The sequence below is a fragment of the Aquila chrysaetos genome, chromosome 11 (genome assembly GCF_900496995.4).
Source record: "Aquila chrysaetos chrysaetos chromosome 11, bAquChr1.4, whole genome shotgun sequence".
In the NCBI taxonomy this organism is placed as follows: domain Eukaryota; kingdom Metazoa; phylum Chordata; class Aves; order Accipitriformes; family Accipitridae; genus Aquila; species Aquila chrysaetos.
Genome location: NC_044014.1, coordinates 27009037 through 27031230, shown reverse-complemented (window position 1 = coordinate 27031230; position 22194 = coordinate 27009037). Strand labels below are relative to the sequence as shown.

The window sequence follows — 22194 nt, the reverse complement described above, 5'->3', positions numbered from 1 at the left end:
TTTATGAAACTGAAAAATAAATGAATATGACCAACCTCCAAACTCACACCTGGCAGGACACATTAGTAGACACATACAGAGAACGTGCTAAAAAATAAGAAAGAGTGCTCTCTGGATTAAATCTTGCAGTGTTATCCTGATGTCCTCATACCGAGAATAGTAGCATGTAGGTTATCTGACTTTGCCCTTGACCAGAAAAGTCTGGACCTACTTGAAAGTCTATAAAGATTTAAATATTTCTTCTGATTGGAAACAAGTTTTCAGTTTTTGCTTTCAGGGATCTCTACTGTAGCTTGGATTTCCTTTCCCTCATTTTTTTCAATTTTCTCCTTTCTGTGCATTTTTTTCTTTTCTTTCTTTTTTTTTTTTTTTTTTTTTTAGAAGTACTGATTCATTAAATATTTCTGGAAGGTTCTTTGCATTTTAAGTAGAACAGAATCAGCATAAACATCGCTAATTATAAAGCAAATTTAGCCCTTCAAGTGAAAAGTTGCAGGATTTGTTTTCCCAGCAGGATAAAGTGTAGCACAGGAAGGGAAAGCAATGATTTAAAGAGCTACATGCTATTAACCTTCTTTTTAGTCGAAGAATTTAAGTTTTCTCAGAAGTTTTCCATGATGTTATTTATGAAAGAAAAGAGATGGTTATATGCTTTCATACAAATTAGAAACCTTTGGGGATTTGTTGCATTGTGGATTTTGAAATGTGAACCACTTTCTAATGGATCAAAACTAATATTCACACTTGTTTCTGACAAATCTTCTAATGTATTCAAAATGTCAATTTTTGGAAGATACTACTCAAGCAGAGAAGATATAGTATTTCCCTTGAGGAACTTGTGGTTTACAGCACAATTAGAAAAGACCAAACTGTTGAGTTGAGCTCCAATCGTCTATTTGCTTTTACATACTTCAGTTTACACAATTGAACTTCCTATTTTTTTTTTTTTTTTCAACGATGTGCTCTTAACATTAAAATCCTGCAGCAACGTAAGAACAGATGGATGTGGAAAAATTGTAGTTGAATGTAACCTCGTTGTTTGTACTGTAAATATATTGAATAATCTTGATTTATCTAGTGGAAATATAGAATAAAAATACTGCTGTAACAACAGGAGATGATGCAGTACTATGTGAGAATAAATAAAAAAAATGGTAAAAACATCTTGTAGAAAGAGTTGCAGTCTCAAAGATTGCTATAACTCATGACGGGGTAGATTTTAATCCTGTACTTCTAAACAGTGATCCATCTCAACCTGTGTTTATATAGTCATTTGCTAAGCACTTTTTCATATTACAGAGTATTTGAATTTGCTCTTCATTGTAATGTCTTTCAAACATTTGGTGGTTATGGGTACAGTAGCATGCTAATTAGGGTCTTTTGGTTTTTTTAGAGGGAAGCCTTTTCTTGCTATATAGGAATTGCAAGGTTTTGATTATGATTTAGTCAGTGCTTAGCTGCATGTCTGTTTCATACTGAAAGCAGTGTATATGTGAGGAAAACAATGGATGCAATGGATGTGTCTCTCCCCCCTGCTTTTTTTTTTTTTTTTTTTTTTTTAAACCCACTGCTGTTCTCCTCATGCTGTTTCTGTCCCCTGCACACCCTCTTGACCTCATTGCTGCTCTCATGGCTACTGCTGATGTGAGAAACAAAATGAAACACTTGATCCTGATGGTAGCTGCTCTCAGTAACACCATCTCCTTTAGGAACATCCCCAGTATCTTCATAGCCTGTTGAAGGAGAGGGATGTAAAGGCGGCTGGTTCACTGGAGGCTTAAAGTGGAGAAGAAGTGTCAAAGCCTGCTGTTAAGCCTACACAACAAAGCCTGTTTCAAGGCTACCTATGGAGGCACAATTTTTACTGCCTGTTCTGTTACTGATATGGGAACAGCAAAATGTGGATGTTTATATGGTGAATTGAAGAGGTTGCAAAGTGTTATGCAGTCTATCTGCTACTCCAGATCACCTGGCATGCTTACTTAAGGCACGTCTGTGCTGGCACCAGTAGCTGAACCTGAATGCTAAAGTTGTCCTCACTCAACCGTCATGCCTGAGAAGTGGTGCTGGTGGGGAGGCAGCATCCTCATCTGCTCCTCTGCTCCGAGAGATGTAGGTGAGAGAAGGTTGAGGGGAAACCACAACTCCGTGACAGGCAGGTGACTTTCCAAGCAGGACAGGTCTTGACTTGTTTATTGGCTCAGTCACCCCTCTAGGGTGGGAGGCCACTCTTTCTCCCCTCAAGGGCTCTGACTTGTGCTGTCCAATATACCACATTCTACTTCTTCAGTGCTGTAGTCTTGTTTTCTTTTGTGTTCTCTTTTGTCACTGTCTTAGTGGACTAGAGCATTGTATTTGCATTTGGAGTAGCATGCTGGACATTGAGTGCATTTGCTGAATTTTTAGCCTGTGTCTCTTCTGCAGACTCCAGGGAGGTCTGCTGCACTACATTAAGCTCAGTGTGCCCTGTCATGTAACGCTGATGCTGCTTCCTGGTAAGAGTGTGATTTCAGTCTTTTGGAGATACATCATCAGTGTATTAAACTTTAAGACTTTTTCCAGAATTGATGGAGCCGATGGCATTTGGCTGCCTGTATTGCAGGTGTTTTTTTCCTCCTCATAATTGATCTCACGGTGAATATTTGGCTTATAAAAATCCTCCCATTACAAAGATCTGCCTGGCTGTCACTAGTACGTCAAGCTCCCAGTTATTCTTTGTATGCTCACTGCAGTTGCTTGCTTGGTAACCCAGACCTCTTGGCTTAAAAGCTCATAGCTAAGCCCTTTTAAAGTCATTACCCACTCTGTGACTTGCTAGAGTTGCAGCAATTGCAGTTGCTTTCTCCCCAGATAATAATCTCAAAAAGGCTAAAAGGCCCGCCTAGCATGTTGATGCTCTTGCTATATACGAAAAAGTCCTCTCCAGACTCTAAAATTGATTTAGTCTTCAAACAGGGTCTGTCATCACAGAATTACATAAAAGATGAAGCCGGAAGAAGGAGCCCCTAGGAATATCTATGTCTAAGCAAGCAAACTCCTTCAGCACTGCAACCCACCATGTGGCCATGCAGGGCTGCCTCACCGCTCTGTCAAGCCACAGCAGAGGCTGAGGACACTGCTTCCTCCTTGCCCTGCCGTGCCTGTGAGAGAGGGAAAAGTAGCAGCACTCATGTCCTGCAGAGAAGAGGCAAAAAGGGGGAGAGGAATGTGTGCCGTAATTGCTTCCAGATGAGTTCCTTTTCTTCCAGCATTCTCTGCTCTTAGGTCTCAGGTAGCATGAGCATTTGTACGCATGAGCGCCCTGGTACACAGAAGGTGGCTTTTTGTTGTATGTAGTTACACGTGTTACTTCTGCCATTAGGAAGCTTAAGCAATGTTTTCCTGTGTTATTCCCTGTGTGTGTCAGGGAGAGGTCTGCTCACACACACTCTGGCAGTGCCTGTGCCAGTGGAGGAGGATATCAACCTGTTGCTGCCATCATCACAGCCGAAGGTTACTGCTGGTGAGGGATGAAAAGTTCCTGTGGGTGGTGCAGCTGTAACCAGAAGAGGCATGAAGTTTACCCCTGGGGATTTCTGCAACAAATTATTTTTGTAAATGGTTCATAGGTAGTAGACTTCTGTAATAATCACTCAGTACAGCAGAGCACTTAAGGACATACTTAATTGCGTTGTTTCAATGAGGGCGTAGGTGCGGTTTCTTTTTTATATCTGTGCGTTTGTCTTCTGAAAAAAGTACAGTCTGTGGTTCAAATATGTTCTTAATTGATATCGCTGCCTTCTCCACTGCCTCTTCTGAGGTCATATCAGTGCTTGGCACTTTCAAAAGTTGTCTGGTTAAGCTATTAACCTTTGTGAAAACTTGTACATTTATGGAAAGATTCTGTGTAGACACACACAGAATATTTGCTCCAATTTGTTCAGTTTTAGAGAAGGGTCTCAGTCACTTTACCATGGATTCAACATTTCTTTTGTCTGCAACATTTGCTGTGTGCTAGTAGCGTTCACACAGTTCTGATGACCTTCCTGTGATTGTAAATGTCCTGAAGGGGACTTAGGCTTGAAGTCTGTAGATAATAGGGACTTATATCTCTCTTACTGAGCAGAGCCTTGGATTCTGTGCATACAGAATATATATATATATGTATTTAATAAGGAATTACTGCTGGCAGAAGGATTTCTTGGTCTACAGCACTAGGAGGGGGAAAAAAAGCTGTATGTTTTATTCTTTCTTACTTCTGCTTTCTTAAATGAAGCAGAGTGTGGGGTTAAAAAATAAACCTGCCAAGGAGACAAGAAATCTTAGATTAAATGATTTAGCTTAGATATATCTTTTCTATTACCATTTCAAGTAACAATCACTGAAAACAGAAAGAGAGAAGAAGCTTGGATACGAGCCCTCTTCTGTATGAAAGTGCATGTAGTTTTTTCCATTGTAACAACACAACAAAGTTGAATTTAAAGTCCTTCTCTGACATACCTTAATGAAACCATCTTGGGATTTTTTTTTGGTTGTTTTTCCTGAACGGGGGATACTTAGAGGCTGAATACTGAAGCATGCTATGAAGAGCAATACAAGGAAAATTCATTTTTTAGGGCTTAGTTGGGGGCTATGCATCTCCTTTCAAGGTTGAAAGGAGGTTACTTGAGCATTATGCCAGCTTTCATACCAAGTAACATGAATCACTTTTTCTAGAGGTGCATGGTTTGAAAAAGTCAAATCTCATAATGCCACTTGAATTTCAAAGGAGGTGTGTTGAGTATTGACTCCCACACAGTCCAAGTTTGGATGATTGTAATGATATATCTCTTGCAATCCTTATGAGCAGTAGATGTGAGCTAGTTTGTAAGTTGTAGGAAAATGGAGAATTCAGGCTAGAAACAACAGGCTCATAAGTCTTCCTAATTAGTTATTATTTACAGCATTTAATATGGAGAACATCATATGAGGAGATACTGTGTAAATGTAACTTCTTCAATCAGTTGCTGGTTCAGTTTGTGAATAGTAACAGGGTCTGCTTTTTGAGAAGGGTGTTCCAACTACTTTGTTCTATTTCTGTTAGAAGTTTGGTCCTTGTTAGTATGCTAGGGCTGTAGAAATCAGAAGGATATTCAGAGAAGATAGCTTTACGAGATTAAATTGTACATGGGCAAGTTTAGATAAGGTAGATATGGGTATAGGGAAAAAAGCCTTTGGACTTTGTTATGTTACTCTTCTGCTTGGAAACACAAAGGACTGGCCTAAAAGTGGCCTTTTTTTTTTTTTCCCTGAGCTGTAAATAGCACAACCCCTTGGTGTGGTTGTGGTTGTGTTCAGGTGCTTTCTTCCTTGTGTGCCTAATTTTCCTGCTGTACAGGAGTAAGCTAGAACTATGTTAAACCCATTTATCATTGTTTAAAAGTCTCTGCAGGGTAGGAAAGCTATGTGGCTTTAACTGTACCATTATCATTGAGGCAGATCAGTTCTTATATTTAGACTATGTTTAAGGATGGGTGTAGGTAGATGTGTGTTCTTGCTGACTTGTCCTAAAAAACCCAGTTTGAACCATAATGCTTGTTTGTTATGGGTGAAGTTTGAAGTGCTAGAAAAAAGCTCAGATTAGGAACGTGATGGATGCTCTTGTCACCTGCAGTTCCAGGCATGCCCCTAGCTGCTTCTGCAGAGGAAATACCTGGTTGCAAGACACAGTGAATTAATGAAAGGACTGGATGCTTTTAGAGGCCAATCTTGAGGAATTAACGCTTGCTTTCCTTGTTACCTGGTAGATTTCTAGTCTTTTGAATGTCAGTGTCTGCAGTTTTAAATACCTGTAGTTGCTTTTTCCTTTGTTCTTCCATGTAGGTTTTTTTATGGCATGGCCTCTTTAAAAACATAATTAGGTGGCTACTTCGATTTAATTCCAAAAATTTAAATTAAATATTAAATATAGCATTTAGTTGTAGAGTTAATGCTATTTTTTAAATTTTATTTTGCCATTCATATTACCTGACTGTACAATTATTTGATGAAATAATATGCTACAAAGCTCTGTGTGTATCTGTTCAAACTAAATGAAGTTTGGATTTCTTAATTGTCACGATTGCAAATTTAGTAAGGCAACTGTTGTTGATTGAGAATGCGTTTGCAGGGATCTAGCATTTACCACCTTCATCCCACAACAGTTTCTTGCTTTTGACTGCATAGTGTGTGGGTATTTTCTGAACATAATTTCCTTTCACTTATATCTTCTAGGGTCAGTTGCAAATGGCAGACGGTGTCATCCTCCAGAAATCTTAGTCAGATTACTTGCAAAGCTCCTGGAATATAGCTCCTGGAATATGCCTCCAGATATCGAAATAACTTTGCAAACTGAGGTTTCCCTGGAATGAGTGCTGCATAACAAAATGGACAGGCAACAAGCCTTTCTTTAAACTTTAAGAACTGGTTAGTGTGCTAGGATAAATAGATGTGAATACATTATTATCTGGGCTTAGAAGAAGCTAGGAAGGAGATTTGAAGGCATTCAGGAATACTATTTCTGTCAAAGCTTAATGAGAGGGAAGGATATTCTGAGAGGTGTCTGTTCCCAGCCCAAATAATGACATGTGACTTGGTGCATCGTGAGTCTATCCCTTTTTCTTCTAGAATAAAATTGGATGTGTAATATTTCCGTATTTTTAAGAATTGTCACTCAGCTCTCAACTTGGTGATGTTCTTAAAAATTTTGTACCCCAGCATTAAAGGAGGTTGGGGTGGACTTTTCTGGGTCACTTGTCATATTTCCCAATTCACCTGTTTTTTTTTCTGCAGTTCTAGTGAGCAATACTACCTTTCAGTCATGGCCTAGGAGGAGTCCAGATTGTGTCTCTGATTCTTCAGTGTTGGTGTCTGGAGCTGCCCAGTTAGCTCTTCACATACTATGCATTTACAGCCCAGAAGAGCTTTAGTAGTCAGCACCAGGTTCAGCAGGTTTGAAGTGTGAGTTCCTGTGGATAGAGACCATTCATAGCAAGAGTAATGTACTTGGACATTTCCTTAACTTCTTATTTGCCAGAATGTCTAACTTCTTATCTGCCCTATACTTGTCAATAAAACTCAGAAAATGGATCAGAAAGACTGAGTAGTGGCCTTGAAAATGACATTTCCTAAATGTCTGACAGATGAAAACCAATTATTATCTAGATACAGGGCAGGTGAGAAACTTTCTAGAAGTAGTCGGGTCTGATTTACCACAATATCTTTGGACAGTGTTGAGGAATAGGCAGCTGGGACCAGATGAGACCAGGCTAGGTGTAAGGGTAGGCAGAACTGGGATGCGCTTTGAGCGCTGATACAGAGAACACAAAAAGTGAAGTTTGCAGGTGCTCCCTGGGTGAGGTAGATGGGTGGTGTACCGATGCTCGCTCTCTGCCATGTGTGTCCAGGAAAAGGAATATGTAGCTGCTCCCTGTTGGACATGGCACCTTACATGGCTGTAGGGACAAAAAGCACTGTGCTCAAGGTTCTGTCGGTCTGTGAGGGCCTGCTGCTTTCTGGTGACTGCCATCACTGCACTGCTCAGCTGAAGAAGCCTTGGGCCCTTCAGCAATACCTGGAATATCCAGCAAATGGTCAGAATGCCATTTTGTTGGACACTGTGCAGATGGAGTACTGAAGGAGCACGTGCTTGCCAAGTGGATTTAGGCCCTAGGTTATCCGATTTCCCTTCCTAGAGGCATAGGGATTGGTGAACGTCCTCTATTGCATCTTAGTCATCTGGGCGGCTTAATGAAAATTTACATCTCTCTACCTTAATAAATGAAATTCATTATATCCTCTTATGTATAGTTTCATGAGTAATCTATATTAAGAAGATAACTTTAAAAGAAACAGAGTTTGAGATAGCAGGAAGCTTGTTAAAAAAGTAAAATGCTATTATGTTTTCTCTTTTTTTTTTTTTTTTTTCTTTTTTTTTTTTTTTTTTTTTTTGCCCCTGCCTTTGGCTTATCATACATAATCCAGCAAACAAACATAATATTCCTGATGGCTAGAAGTGAGAAAAAATTAATGGATACACTGCTTTTTTACCAGTGCAATAGAGATGGGTTTTCCCAGAATAGGTTAACTGGTGTTGTTAAAGCAGCCATATTAAAAATAATTCATAAAAAGGATTTCTGTATTTGTTTGATAAGGTAGTCAGTTGTAATACCACATGACATTTTTAGAACAGAAGACGGCACTGCTGCATTGGTAATAATGCAAGGACCACCTGTATAATCCACATGAGCTGAAATATGTGACAATTTGTTTCACCTACCTGCATTGCAGTTTTACTAAGACTTCACTTTAAATGCAGCTTTTTCCTATCTGTACTAAAAGCTGAGGTTAAAGAATCTTGAGCCAGTTATTCTTTTCTCTGCCTTCTGAGTGTTAGCCTGCAAAAATACGCATTTCTCTTGTAAGGAAGTTAGCAGTGAAGGCAGTGCGTGCAACTCTACAATCCAAAAGTTGTTCTTTCACCAGATTCTGAGCAATGTAAGTTTGCATGCTGGTATTTTCACGGTAGCTAGGTATGTTGCTGTTAGCCTTAAAATAACTTGAAAAATCATCGCCCATCTCGCTGCACTACCTAATGGAAATTCAGGGCTGTAAGAGGAGGGCATGGTCATTTGCTGTTGCAGTTCTCCTCAGCTGAAATGGAGTGTTGGAGACAAATGACTTGTCAAGACAAAATGCACTCACTAAAGCGGAGTTAAAAGCTATCCCAGTCAAAAAAGCAAGATGACAAAGATTAAAGCAGTTGTTTCTCGTTCAGATCCTGAATTGCTGCAGGACTTTTTGAATAAGTAATAGCAGCATCAATTACGATTGCATCTTTGGTCCTACTGCTCCAGCAGATATACTTAATCACTTCTGATGTGGTTTCACAGAGTGCAAGAGATTAAATTAGTCATTTTATAAATTGTGAAGAAAGAAATGAAAGATTGGAAGGTAGCAAGGGGCATTATTTCTAGCTGACCTGATATACTTGGGTGTGGTTTTTTCTGTTTTTTTTAAGCAGTCATAAGTTTGTATACCTCTTTGCTTCCAATTACCAGTTGGTAATAGCTGCTATCCTGCTAATAAAACTTCAAGGTAATTTGGCTCTTAAAAATTGCTTCTGTCCCATCTCTTTAAGGCATTATTAGAGCATCATGTCCATGGCAAAACAGCTTGAATGCTGTCAGCTGAAGCACTGTCATCATGTGTGTTTTGTGAATCAAACTATGCAAATTCAGATCTGTAAAGATTTTTAATCTTTTCTGTGCTGCTTTGTGTGAAAAGAGGATGATCTGACCCAGTGCTCAGAATGCAGTAAACAGGAACAAATAATGCTACTAAAGTATGTGGACAGCAGCAAGTGTATCCTAACGGTAAAGTGATAATGTAGAAAAATGAACTACCTCATTTTCTTGTCTCTTGCCCTTTCCTCTTATCTTTCTCAGTGCCCCTCTTCTGCTTTTTTTATTGAAGGAACCAACGTCTGCTTCCTTTCATAATTCACATTGTAGTAAGATGCACAACAATAGTTCAGTGACTTAGATTTCTCTTAAAGATAGGTTGTAAATCCTTTTCAGTATAACTCTCTGCATTGCTTCCTGGCTACAGAAAAAAAATATCTATAGCAATGAGGAGGTATAGATGTTGCTGGAGAGGATATACTTAGGAATGCATATTTAGAAATATCAGTCTGTGGGTTTATTCTACTATGAAGTGTTTTGAACAGATGTTGCTTAGAAAATAGGAATTTTACAGATATTTCTCTCTAGTGATGTTTTTAACAGCTGAAGATCAAATGCTCTACTTGACTGTATGACTGACAACTAGGAACCTAAGCATCTGAACTCCAGGCTTCTTTACTGATGTCTCTGGCCTCCAGCAGGTTACTTAACTTTTCTGAATCTAAACCTACACAGAAATTGTCATATTAAATTAGAATGAACCTGACTTCTTATTCTGTCACCAGTGCTGGTTTTTACTAAATGTTTCAGAGAAAGGTGCCAAAGTCCTTGTTCATGTGTTAAGGACTCTTCTGTCCTTAACAAGAGTTTGTTCTTAATTGCTTGAAATTGAAAGATAGATATTTTAGTGCTTAAGCCATCTTTTCCAAAACCACACTTTTAATAATAATATCTTAATATTCCATAAATAGGTTGTTGTAAAATGTCTTCCCCATTGTAAAAGGAAAATAAACTTTTTGACCCTCACTGTCTCTGTGAAACTGTTATAGACTGAGACATTTGGGAAATAAAAATTGAAAATTTTTAGCTGCTTGATTATTTAAAAAGCCATTTAATGTTCATTTAGTTTTCATGCTGTCCTAAAAATAAGAGGATTTTATGCTGCAGGGAACACTATTAAGGAACTGTAGGTGTGCAGAATAAGTAGTAAAGCCATGTTTAAAAGCAGATGGAGAAAGAGATGGCAAACTTTTTCTGATATGACCGATACTACTGTTTTACTGCTAAGTTTGTACCTTTGTTCTTGGAGTTACTTATATCCTTAAAGGTAAATGACTGTGAAACATCTGAAATAAATGACATGGATGGAAGCAAATACCCAATTGAAGGTTTTGCGTGAGGTCAGAATTTAGCATCTGAACATCACACAGCTTCCAAGAATAACTGTGTCTTATGGTTTCTGACAAACCTGGCTGCACAGGCTGCCAAGAAGAGAATAGCCTCAGAGATAGAGCATGGCAGATCCATGTGATCTTAAGCTACTTGGGCAGTTTTGTTTGTTGTAAAGGCAATGGGAACGTTGTAATCTGGGTCATTCCCAGTTTTAATCAAACTTTTTTGCTCCCCCACAGCAAGTAGGAGTCCTGCCAAAGTCAGTTTGGTTTGGTTCACAGAGATGTGGATAAACAAATGTTTGTCACGCTGCCCCCTCATCCAGTGCGTTGGACCTCCATCAGAAAAATCATTTGCTGACAAGAAGTTGAATCAGCTGGCAGTCACTGTGCTGGGAAGGGAGGTGGGAGGAAGAGCAGAGTTTGAGTAACAACGGAAATTCACAGCAGGGGAGCATAGAGAGTTGTTTAATGTCATCCTTAAAAGCAGAAGTGTAGCAAAAGAAATTTGGGCAGGAGAAGCATTTCTTCTAGGCTCAGTCCTACAATGAGCTAAGTGTTCTTAGTTAGGAAACATGCTTAATTTAGGAGTCAGCCATACTGCAGATCTTAATGCAATCCTTAAAGATGGGTGATGTGCCAAGAGCTGTGCAGCTAAGACTGGAGCACTCCCCATCTTGTGGGATGAAACACCTAATGCTTATTGAATTAAACCCTGGTTCTTCACACACTGAAACAGGTTTAGTATATCTGCCTCTTTGGCCCTGTGCTGAAGGTGTGTATCTGAGGGAGTAATTATTCTTATTCCTGCACAGTCAGTTAATACAGCAAATTTTGCAAGATGAAATAGCCTTCAGTTGAATTATAGATATAATTTTGTAAATATTTGAAAGAAAAATATACATTTTGGAAAAAAAAAAATAATTGAAAGCATATGCGCAATGAATTCTGGAAAGCTGAGTCCCCGTATCTTATTTTGCCACTACAGTCCCCTTGGATACAGTATGCTTTAGAGTGATGAGCAGAGCCTATGTACGTAGTTGTATTTGTATGGAGGAGGAGGAGAATGTTCTATGCAGCCATGGCAACCCTGACATTCAGGTTGTGTCCACATAATGAAATTTGAACATAGTGTGTTTTTCTCCGAAGTCATTCAATAATTTAGCATTTAGTCCTAGAAGATATTTTACTTGATCCTTTGTGCTGCTTTCTTACAGAAGGTACTAAGTGCAAGCTTGCTTTGGAGGCTTTGCTTTGAGATTAGCTGGCTTGTGTTTTTAAGTCTCTCCTTGAACTACAGGTGATGCCCAGTGTTACATGGTGTTTCACAATTCAGATATTAGAAATATAGAAGAGAAAAATGTTCTGTTTTAATTCTGTGCTAGTAATTTAATTCTATAAGTCTAGATTTGGCATTGCTGATGAGGAAATTGCTTGGTTAGACAGTTGGTGTCTTGTTAGGACATGTAATTTTTTTTTTTTTCCCCTCCACCATCATTATCTGTCTTAGCAAGGGAAATATATATCGCTGTTTCTGTGTGAATGTTGTGTGAAAGATGGAGGCAAATTAGAATCCAGTTCCTCTGCTGTCCCTGGAAGCAGCTTCCAGAGTTAAGCAACTAGTTCCTTTCCTGAATTTGCGAGTTTTTAAGTGGCCTTCCTGTCATCTGACTAATGAAGACAGTAATAACTTAAGGATATTTGACATGCTCTAATTGTTAAAAATAGAAGGAAATGGGATTCTTAAGATTCTCTAGTATATACCATTGCAGTTTCTAAATCCCTCTGCTCTGCCAAAGCTGTTTAATACAGCCAGGAACCGATCCAAAGCTTAAATCTGGATGAGCAAAAAAGAAATGCCCCAAAAGCAAGTCTGCCATGCAAAGACAGGATGCTTATGCTCTTTTTCCTCTCTGTATGGGTGTGTATCTGTAAAAGACAGGTCACTCTTTTTTTTTTTTTTTTTTTTTTTTTTTTTTAATGAAGTATGAGTAGTATCTACTGTTTTTCTCAGAATCCTGTAATTTCAAGTTGTAATTTTGAACTTAAACAATATGTCAGCAATTGTTGTGAGTCAGTGAATTTAGATCAAATGTAGGAAGTTTTTGTACTGGGGAACTTTGGCATGCGAGGTGAATACTAGAGGAAAACTATGAAAATATTTGGAAAAGTATGGTGAAAGGCATGTGAACCCCTAGGTGTGAAGCACTTTCAACATGAACCTGAAAAAGTAGTCATGGCTTCTTGTTGGGTTTTGTGTTCTGATCTTATTTTTTGTGCAATTTGACAAGATGGACAGTCAGAAAGTTTCAAGAATTTGAAATAAAGTGGAAAATTGCTCAGCAAGGGGGACAGGGAGGGGGGTGGTTTTGCAACAAATTTCTTAAAATACCATGGTTGTGTAGCTCGTGAATAAACAGGATGTTCTAGTGCCTTTGGTTATAGAAACTAGCTTGTGCCTTTTTCATTGCCTTTTTGCCTGTATCTGAATTTGTGTTGGGGTGGTTTTGAGCATTTTCATTTATGTGAGGAGGCATCCTATAGAGTAGGGAAACTCTGTCTTGGAGCATTTTCAGGTACTACTGAGGTACTGCTAATTTGATCAAGCGGAATACATCAAGTACAATGCTATTCTAGCCTGAATTGGATACATGGATGTGTATCAGTTCAGTACCTAAAGATGAATTTTAATATTGTGAAAGCTATGTAGAGTCCTCTGGTTATTGTTTCTGATGCTTACTAATACTGCTTCTGATGACAAAGGTGGCACATGTTACAGATAATGGACTTGTATCCTGTGTAGTTTAAAACCAAACCAAAAGTAAACACACCCACAGCCAGCCTTGGAAGCCAAACAAATGCTACTAGATTTTTTTTTTTTTTTCCCTGTTAGAAGTGAGGAATTATGAATGGGTCAGATGATTCTTCCTCTCTTCACAATTGTACGTTTTCTTGTGATAACATGCCACGCATACTGGATTTTGCATTTACAGATCTGATCTAATGTCTCTGTTGATGAAGTCAGCTTCACAAAACTTTTCTCTCTATTCCAGAGAGCAGAATTTAACTTGTTTAAGTCCTGGCTCTGGCTTTTAATGCAGGAAAAGAAGACAGAGAGCATCAAAGCTTCTTAATGATAAATAAAAGCAAGATCAGCTAAGATGATGAGGTTTTGAGTCTTTTCTTTCTCTGCTCTTAAAAAGAAGCAAAAGCAGCTAATGATCAGTAGAAGTTTGCTTAGGTATGGGACTTCTATGTAATCTTTTAGAGGAACTGGGAAATTTTGCCTTAAATTGCCGAGTATAATGAAGTGTCACTTCTTGGCACACGGTTTTATTGTGCTTGAGTCCCACGCAGTTTTGATACCATCTCGGTACACGATGTCTGTCATAAAGATGTTCTACTTTAGGATATTGATCTGCTTTTTTCAGCTTCCCTTATGATTCTAATCCTTCTAGTCCAGACTACAAGAAATACTGCAAGTCATATGAGTTTAGAATATGCAAAGAGGTTGATTTTAATTAATGCAGAAATTATTTTGCTTTTAATAAGCTTTAATGAAATAGGAACACAGCTTAAATCGTTCTGTGGAAATGTTTGAAATGGAAGCAAAAATGCACAGCAGATTTTTTTTTTTCATGAAGCCAGTGTGTCAGTGACATGCTTGTCATACGTTTTATTTAAAAATCAGAACAAAACAAAAAACCTTACATTCCATACAATCAACTAGAATTATTTGTAACTAATGCATTTTGAATAATTTTTCACAGGGATTTGTCAGGTTAAACAGTCTACTTCAAGATTAATTTCCTTTTCTGGTACTTATTTTCTGCAATGTCTGCTAATAAAACTGGAGGATTTGCTTAGAGGGAGTTTTCCTTGCATTCCAGTACTTGTTTAAGTTTGCTTTTGCCTAGACATCACTCCTTTTATCAAATGTAGGAGCCTCATTCTTTGTCAAGATAAATAAACACACCCCATTAAAGTTGGGGTCTATGTCACTTTTACTAGCTGAAGATCGGGCCCTAAGTGTGTGTGCTTTTTTTGATTCACTTTGCCTGTTACTGCTTGTGTTGTTAGTAAACTTATCACATCTTGTCTTTCCTTCATCTAACACTGTGGTAGTTACAGATGTCATGTCTTTTTCTAATAAGAAGGAGAGGAGATGAACAAAAACTAGGATTTCTTTCTTATTTTCCAGCCTGTCCTTTCTTTAATCTATTTCAAGGGTAGGTCCATGTGTTTAATGTCATGCTGCTTCTCAGCTTTTATTTCTTAATTTCGAAGAGACTGGAAGAAACAAATATTGAAACATAAGGAGGACTATAGGAAAGGCAGCTCCTGAAAGTATCAGAACTGTCTTTGAGCTTGGCTGTTGTGAAGACAGGTCTCACATCCTGGCTAGTGCTGAAAATGGACCAGATTTCAAATCACTTTTGCACATAATCACTCCCTGTCTTTACTGCGGTACTTTTATCCTGTTTGTGAGGGATGGTGGAGCTGTTTAGTTTGTAAGGTTTTGAAGTAGGACCTGTTTTTCTAGTTCTTCTGGTAAGTAAAATCTAGCATACTTCTAAAATAACTAAATTAAAAGGCGCCTCTGTCTATTCATCTATTAATACATGAAAAAACTTGCTATCGTCAGTAACAGCAGATAGCTTTGTAGGTCCTTGCTTTTAAGGTCAGATACTGAAAGTTGCAAATGGATGCAAGCAAAATTTATTTACCAGTGAAATGAAATTTCTAAGTCTTAAGGAAGTTTGAGGGTAAGAATACAAATCAAGTTACAGAATGAAATAGGAGCTGGTACATGTAAAAAGATAAGAAACCAAAATAGATTCTGACTATTGTCACAGGTATTGCTCATAATCTTCACAACGTAGAGATGAAACTCTGTATTTTCAGTGTTTCTGAAATAACCACTGTATTAGTTCAGGATTTTGCTGAACTCTTTTTTACCATTTCATCCAAATTGATTTCCTACTCAGTGCACAGTGCAATGTTCATTTACAAATTATACTTTTCCTGTTAGATTTTTATGCGTTAGTGACATGTTCTCTAATTTAGTGTGTTTGGCATCTACAGTATCAAGAAAATGAATGGTTAGCTTGGTTTGGGGAAAGGAAAAAAAAGTAACACTGTCTTTATTTTTCTAATTTTAGGGTCTACTTACAGTGTGCTGTCCATAATGCCCTCAGATTCTGAAAGCAGCAGTTCTCTGAGTAGCATTGGTGAGTAAAGTATTAATCCAACAACTTGAAGAGCGTGCCTTTTGGGAGCTGGGAGAACAAGTTTCTAAGGTTGCCTTTGGGAAGGGTAGAGGGATTCCAGTCATAATACCAAAGAAGTTGAACATGTAACTATGCATCTTCACTAGGAAAAAGTATACCCGTTTTGTGTAATGCAAGTTAAGCCTTTTCATGGCTGCATGCAGTTGTTACCCATAAAATTTGTTACATTTGGATACATTAAATTATATAAGTATGCTTTGTGTTACTTAGTAAAATGATGTAAAAGTGGCAACGTTAGGCTTACACAAGTCTGTGCATATAAAATACATATATATGCGTGCATATATGTGTATGTATATATTTATGTAGATGTGAAAATTGTAGTCAGAGTCAAAAACATCATAGAAATTACAAATATTGTTAGCCAAGGTCATAGCCTTTTAAACTTTCGGAAGTGACTGCAAGCTTTAACCCTTTTTTTCCCCTACATGCAACGAATTGCTTTATTATCTCTGTTTTTAAAGTCACTGGGAAAGACAAAATATTTTAAAAAATCAGAGTTAAAAGGAATGTGGGCAAAACACCTCTAACAAGATAATCTTGGAATAGCTGTATTAGCTGTCAGCTTTCTTCTACTTACACAAATACCTTCTATTGTGAAATCCATATAAAAGTCATTTGCCTTGGATAGGGAATGTAGGCTCTTGCATATTTAAAGTTCCAATCTTGTGTCAGGCATCTGTAGACTTCTCTGACAGCACCAGGCAAGTCAGTTGTCTGTTTAAGGATGTGGGTAGACATCTGTTGCAGCCATTGATTTGAACTTTTAACTCCAGCGTGTAGGAACAAGATTTTAGGGTTGACTGAACTATTTGCTGAAAATACAGGAAGCTGTGACATGTTAGTTTGATTTTTATCAAGATCACACTTGTATGCTATTACCTGAAGGAAGGGTATTATTTAATTTGCTATGAATAAATTGGGGCTGGAAATAGGAAGAAAAAATTTCCTATGTTTTTGGGACAACCAGACTCAAAAAGGAGCCTTCCAAAGAGGGAAGTTCTTCTAAGATGAAATCCATTAAGTTTGTGGAATAACTGGATGAAGTGATGCCTGAGATAGGAGAAGATGCAGGTGGTCCTTTCTAGTTCCATGTTTCTGATCTTAAAAAGGAAAGCTACACTTAACCCCCTCCCTTTTTTGGGGGTGGGGTGGAGGCAGGGTTCAATTTTTATAACTTTGTGAATGCACTGTATCTGACCTTTTGTAATTTTGGAAGTAAAGGTAGGTGGATGAACAGCTAGTGTTTGCCATCATGAAGAGAATTTTTGCTTTAACAGTGACCACTTGCAAGCTACAGATACATGGCCTCTATATTTTATTTTATTAATTTTCTGAGGCATAGTACCTTATGCAAGTGCGGTATTCCTGTTTCTGAACGCTTATTTAGCATTTGGCATGTTACTCCTGAGACATCCATTTTATTCCCATATATGAGTCAGAACTGAATACTTTCCGAACTGTGTTTTGTTCATGTTTTAAAATACTGAAGTTCATACTGAATCCTGATCTGCGTATTTTACCTAAAGGGCTGTCCTAGGAAGTGTTTTATGCCTTTGGTGTGTGCAGTGATCAAAGTTATTTATAACCTAAAAATTAATTGACATGCTATTAAACAAAACTTGTGCTCTGGTATTCTCCATGGTTTTGTTTTGTTCAGATGATTAAAGTGAGTTAGGTATTTAATACATTAACAGTCAGGGGAATTCTTTGTTTGAAGCTGGCATGTTTGTTTTATAATCTGGTTATAGACTTGTTATTAATGAGTACAATTTTCTTCCCCAACCATTTTCTCTCCCTCAAATCTTGCTCTGCAAGAGATAATATTTTTAATGTGCTCTAATATCAATAGCAAAATTTCTTTGCTTAATAACCAACACATCCTAGTAGACATGTTTGCAAGTCACTTCAAAGCTGCAGTCAGATTATTTTAATTCTGACTGATTTGTTGAATGACAAACCATCATAACTGAAACTGTTTGCATGCCAGCTCTCCGAAGGCTTCATATGACTTCTTTGAATGGAATCCCAACAAATATTGAGTTGCTATAGCGTTTCAGGAATTTCACATACATCTTCCCCCCGGCTCTGTCCTCATCTCACTGGAATACATTTTCACAAGGGTAGTTCTGTGCAGTGGAAATTATAAGTTTAGGCTGTGAAATGAATGCATCAGTGAAAAAATGTAAATACCTCATGGTTTGGAGACAATGTAAGCTTTGAAATATGTTCAGTTTGACGTGGATAGTTATGTGTACACACACGTATATAAAGGAATATTTTTGTTTCCCCACTCACACGGACCTTCCTCCTGGGGCAGAAAAGGGATCTGTTTTATTTTTCCTGAGTTCAAAACACTGGTTTTCATTACTATTTAACAAATTTTTATTTCTCATCTACCTGGCTTTTGTTTATCAAGCAGCTCAGAAACACATTTACACATTTGACCTTTCAGAAGACATGAGAAAGGTATTGGGGCCTAATTAAGCCCAGATAAAGAAGCAGAGTGAATCTTAGTGACTTCTAATTAGGAGCGGTAATATAATCTTTCATTTGTAGTCTTTGGACTCCACAGTTCATAAAAGTAACTAGAGAAGGGTATGTCCATGTACTTCATCTTTTCTTCCCAACCTTAATCACCCTAGCTATTGTTGGAGGTGGTTTCTGCTGCCAGCATTCATAATTAAACGATCTTTTTCTGAAATACTTCCAAGTAAGCCAGGATGTTGTGAAATTGAGGTGATTCTATATGTTTTATAGCTATCCTGGGTTTCTGAGTTAATTGGTGAAGCTGATGTATATATTAGTGGGCTTATTTTCCAGAAAAAGACCCTGATCTAAGAACTAAGCTTAAATAGTATTAAGATGACTGTTCTTAAGAGGTAGTTCTAAAAAAACATGTGCTCAGTCTCAGTCAAATAAATAAAACATGGTGTTAGTATTTGGAAAGGAAGAGGGAAAGATGAGAGAACATTGTTTTATCACTGTATAAACCCATGGTGTGCCTGTGTCTTGGGTATATTTGCAGTTCTGATTCTCCCATTGAGAGACAAGAGGGCAGCAAGCATGGAGAGCAGCAGCATGGATGAACAGTCATGGAGAAGCTTGTATGGGGAACAACTGGATATGTTGGGGTTCTCTCAGTCTTCAGTAATGTCATAGTCCTAATATAAGAGGAGAGTAAGGAGTGATGTAACTTGAATAACATGACTCAGAGAAGAGTTTAGGGCTACTCTATCCTGAGTACTGTGGTGTCATCCAAGGTTTTTTTTCTCTTTCCCTGTCTAGATGGGCTTGCAGGGCATGAGGGATGCAACAAGAATGAAATTCCAGTCTCATGTGCGTATGGTAGAATAAGCAGTTGAGTGGAAGCCAGTTTTCCTACCTGTGTAGCAGCAGGATAGCAGCCTTGCAGAAGAAACTCCTCTTCGTAGGTTTATCTGCCTTGACCATAGGTGTATCTGCCTTTTTTCTTTTGTATCTATATGTAAATAAAAATACAGAGTGACAGGTCATTGCTCCTTACAAGTTTTTCTTATGTATTTTCCTCACCATTCAATCAAAATTGGTTTAGATGACAGTATTTTCTTTTTTCCCTTATGCTTCCTTCCTTTTCTTTCCCAGGTATTAAAGTTCATGCTGCACATGTAAAATAGGTAGTTTTGATGGTAGTGAGGGCAAATACTCACTATTAATTTCCTAAAGAGGTATGATATAAACTGCTATAATCCCAGCATCCCACCATTGTGCTTCAGCCCCACCTTCTTCCCCCCAAAGGAACAAATCCTCATTAAATTGTCATGTTCTCTCTGTATTTCCTTTCTCGTTACTCTTGGCTGATGACAAAGATTTTTGTGTGTAAATAGAAGCACCCTTCATCTGCCCACACCCCATGCCGGGCAGACTCTCTGAATGGAGCTGCAATCCTGCATCTCTGACATCAGAATAATTATGTATGGAGATTCAGTGCCTGGCATGCCAAGCACGGAACAACAGTGTCAGTCAGGAATTGGATAGAAACCAGTAACACATCTATATGTGACAGATACTGGCTAGTTTCCCATTTGACCGGTCACCATAATGGAGAGGAAAAGAACATAGAATAAAGACCCCCTTTAAAAAAAAAAAAAAAAAAAAAAAAAAAAAAAGTGCCAATTTGTATAGTGCACTCAGTCATTTGACATTTATAATTTTGAAGATAAATGTTCACCAAGCACTGAACTGAATTTAAATGACATAGTCCTGGACAACTGGCTCTAGGTGGTCCTGCTTTCACAGGAGGGTTGGACCAGATGTTCTTTCTGTATCCCAGCAGATAATTTTCTGGACCTGTAATGGAAGATGGAAGGCCTGTGTTCTGAAAGATTATCTGTGGATGATAGAATATCAGCCAGGTATCACCCTACATATACAGTACTTCAGCCTGAAATCATCAAATTTATTTGCTATGGGAAGTAGTAACACAGTGTCCTTGTTAGTTTCTGTGCATCTCTCAATTATCTACTCTACTTGCAGTTTCCATTTTTTTTATTTTTTACTTCCCTTGCTCTTTTTTTTCCAAAAGCAGGTTCCTTTCTTCCTTTTTACAATAGCCAGTTAAGTTACTGTGCTGGCCCATGTTGCCTAAAAAAGCCTCTGTGAATTGACTTAAAGGGTGTATTTCAAGACTTTTGATACCCAATACTACTTGTACAGCCTACAGTAACACACTGTTCACCTAAGCAATATGATGCCATGACAGGATTATAGTTTCTGGAATCGAGCCATTTTTTACCTACCCTAGTACCATAATGAAACTTGAGAGTTTTCCTTTAGTACTTTAAAAATGTGATTCTTCCTCAATGCACAGGTTTTGGGTTTTTGGGGGTTTTTTGTTTTGTTTGTTTTTTTTTTTTTTTTTGGTGTGTGTTTGTTTTTTTTTTTTTTTATATAAAGAAATGTTGTTTAATAGAAACCAGCAGCTTGCATGCAGGAGTCAGGCTATGGCTCTGAGAGATAGCTTCCGTTATGCTTTTTCGTAATGAGTTTTTAACAGAAAGGGATTGCATACTCTTCCATTTTTTGAAAATATACTGAGATCTAGTGAGAGGATTTTTGGAATGGAAGAGGCCTTCCATCTTTCCACATGTATAATTTCCTTCTTTTCACAGCCAGATCTCTTTGCATTGTTTTGCTTACAACTGTCAATCTTGCATCCTCTTCATTCCACATCACATATTATCACCTTTAACTTTTAACAGACTGTTATTGTTCCAGCTGTTCAGTTCTTTGCAAATGGTATCACTTTTTTAGTCATAAGTGTTTTTTCTTGCTCTTCACTGTTCATATCACTGTAGTACCTTTTCCTATGGGAATTTACATATCAGTCTGTAACAAACACCACCATTGGCACTGCAATTTTATTACTTTTTCTTGCAGCCATCAGGTGGTTATATATCTGTCCCCACCAAGCTCGTCCAACTTTAACTGACAGTATTTCCTTGCTTAACACTTTGTTAGCTTATCAGCCTGACAGGCTATTTACAGATAGTTTTTTCACTAATTGCAATTCAAGTTACTTAATCTGAGAGCCTTAGTTCTTACTCCAAAACAAACCTTACCCCCCTCCCATCAGATGATAATTCCTTCCCAACAACGTGTAGTCTTTCATTCCCCATTTTCATGCTGGCCATTTTGACAACTGTCCTTTTATGTTGTTGTGACTTCAGTTTATTGCTTTATCCTTTCTACAGCTGTATATGACAAAGTCATTGTTTTCACTGTTCATAGGAAGTGTTCATTTGCAGGTGTGGCTTATGACTCTTTCAGTCAAAGATAAACACTTGTTCCTTGTCTGAAAGGGTGATTTATTTATTTCCCCCCAACAGCCTATAGAAATCTCTAGTTGTATTTCTTGCCTTTTTTACTAACACAAACACAAAATTTATATTTGGCAAAGATACCTGAACAGTTAACATATACTGACAAAGGAACAAGTGACAATATTACCCCTGCTGACAGGCCAGAAATGAATGAGAAAAGGTACTAGGAACACTACCAGTACACCACATCAGAATCCTTTTCTGTACTGCAGTGATTGCCTTTGATGTTGCACCTCCTCACCAATCAGTCTCTCTATTCAGAAGTCATTTTCCTGTAAAATTTGGCCTCAATGATTGAATTAAACCTCTTTTTCTGGATTTATTTCCTATGTAATTTTCTTGTGCTTTGATCTGAATAGTATCTGTTTAGTTTACTGGAAACAAGACTTTTAACTTGGGAAATAAACACAGTTTTCCACAAACTTAAATTAACTTCACTCTCCTTCTATTTTATTCTGTTCATGAATCATGT

The 22194-nt window shown here is 37.9% G+C and overlaps 1 protein-coding gene across 5 annotated transcripts in view; it reads left to right on the top strand.

The window, feature by feature from the left end:
- DLG5 (discs large MAGUK scaffold protein 5) overlaps positions 1-22194 on the top strand; it is a 114219-nt gene that overhangs the window by 26672 nt on the left and 65353 nt on the right. For all 5 annotated transcript variants that reach the window (XM_030030408.2, XM_030030407.1, XM_030030410.2 and 2 more), the window contains exon 2: positions 15733-15801. In XM_030030408.2, coding sequence (XP_029886268.1) covers positions 15733-15801 — 69 coding nt within the window. The remainder of the gene's footprint in view (positions 1-15732; positions 15802-22194) is intronic.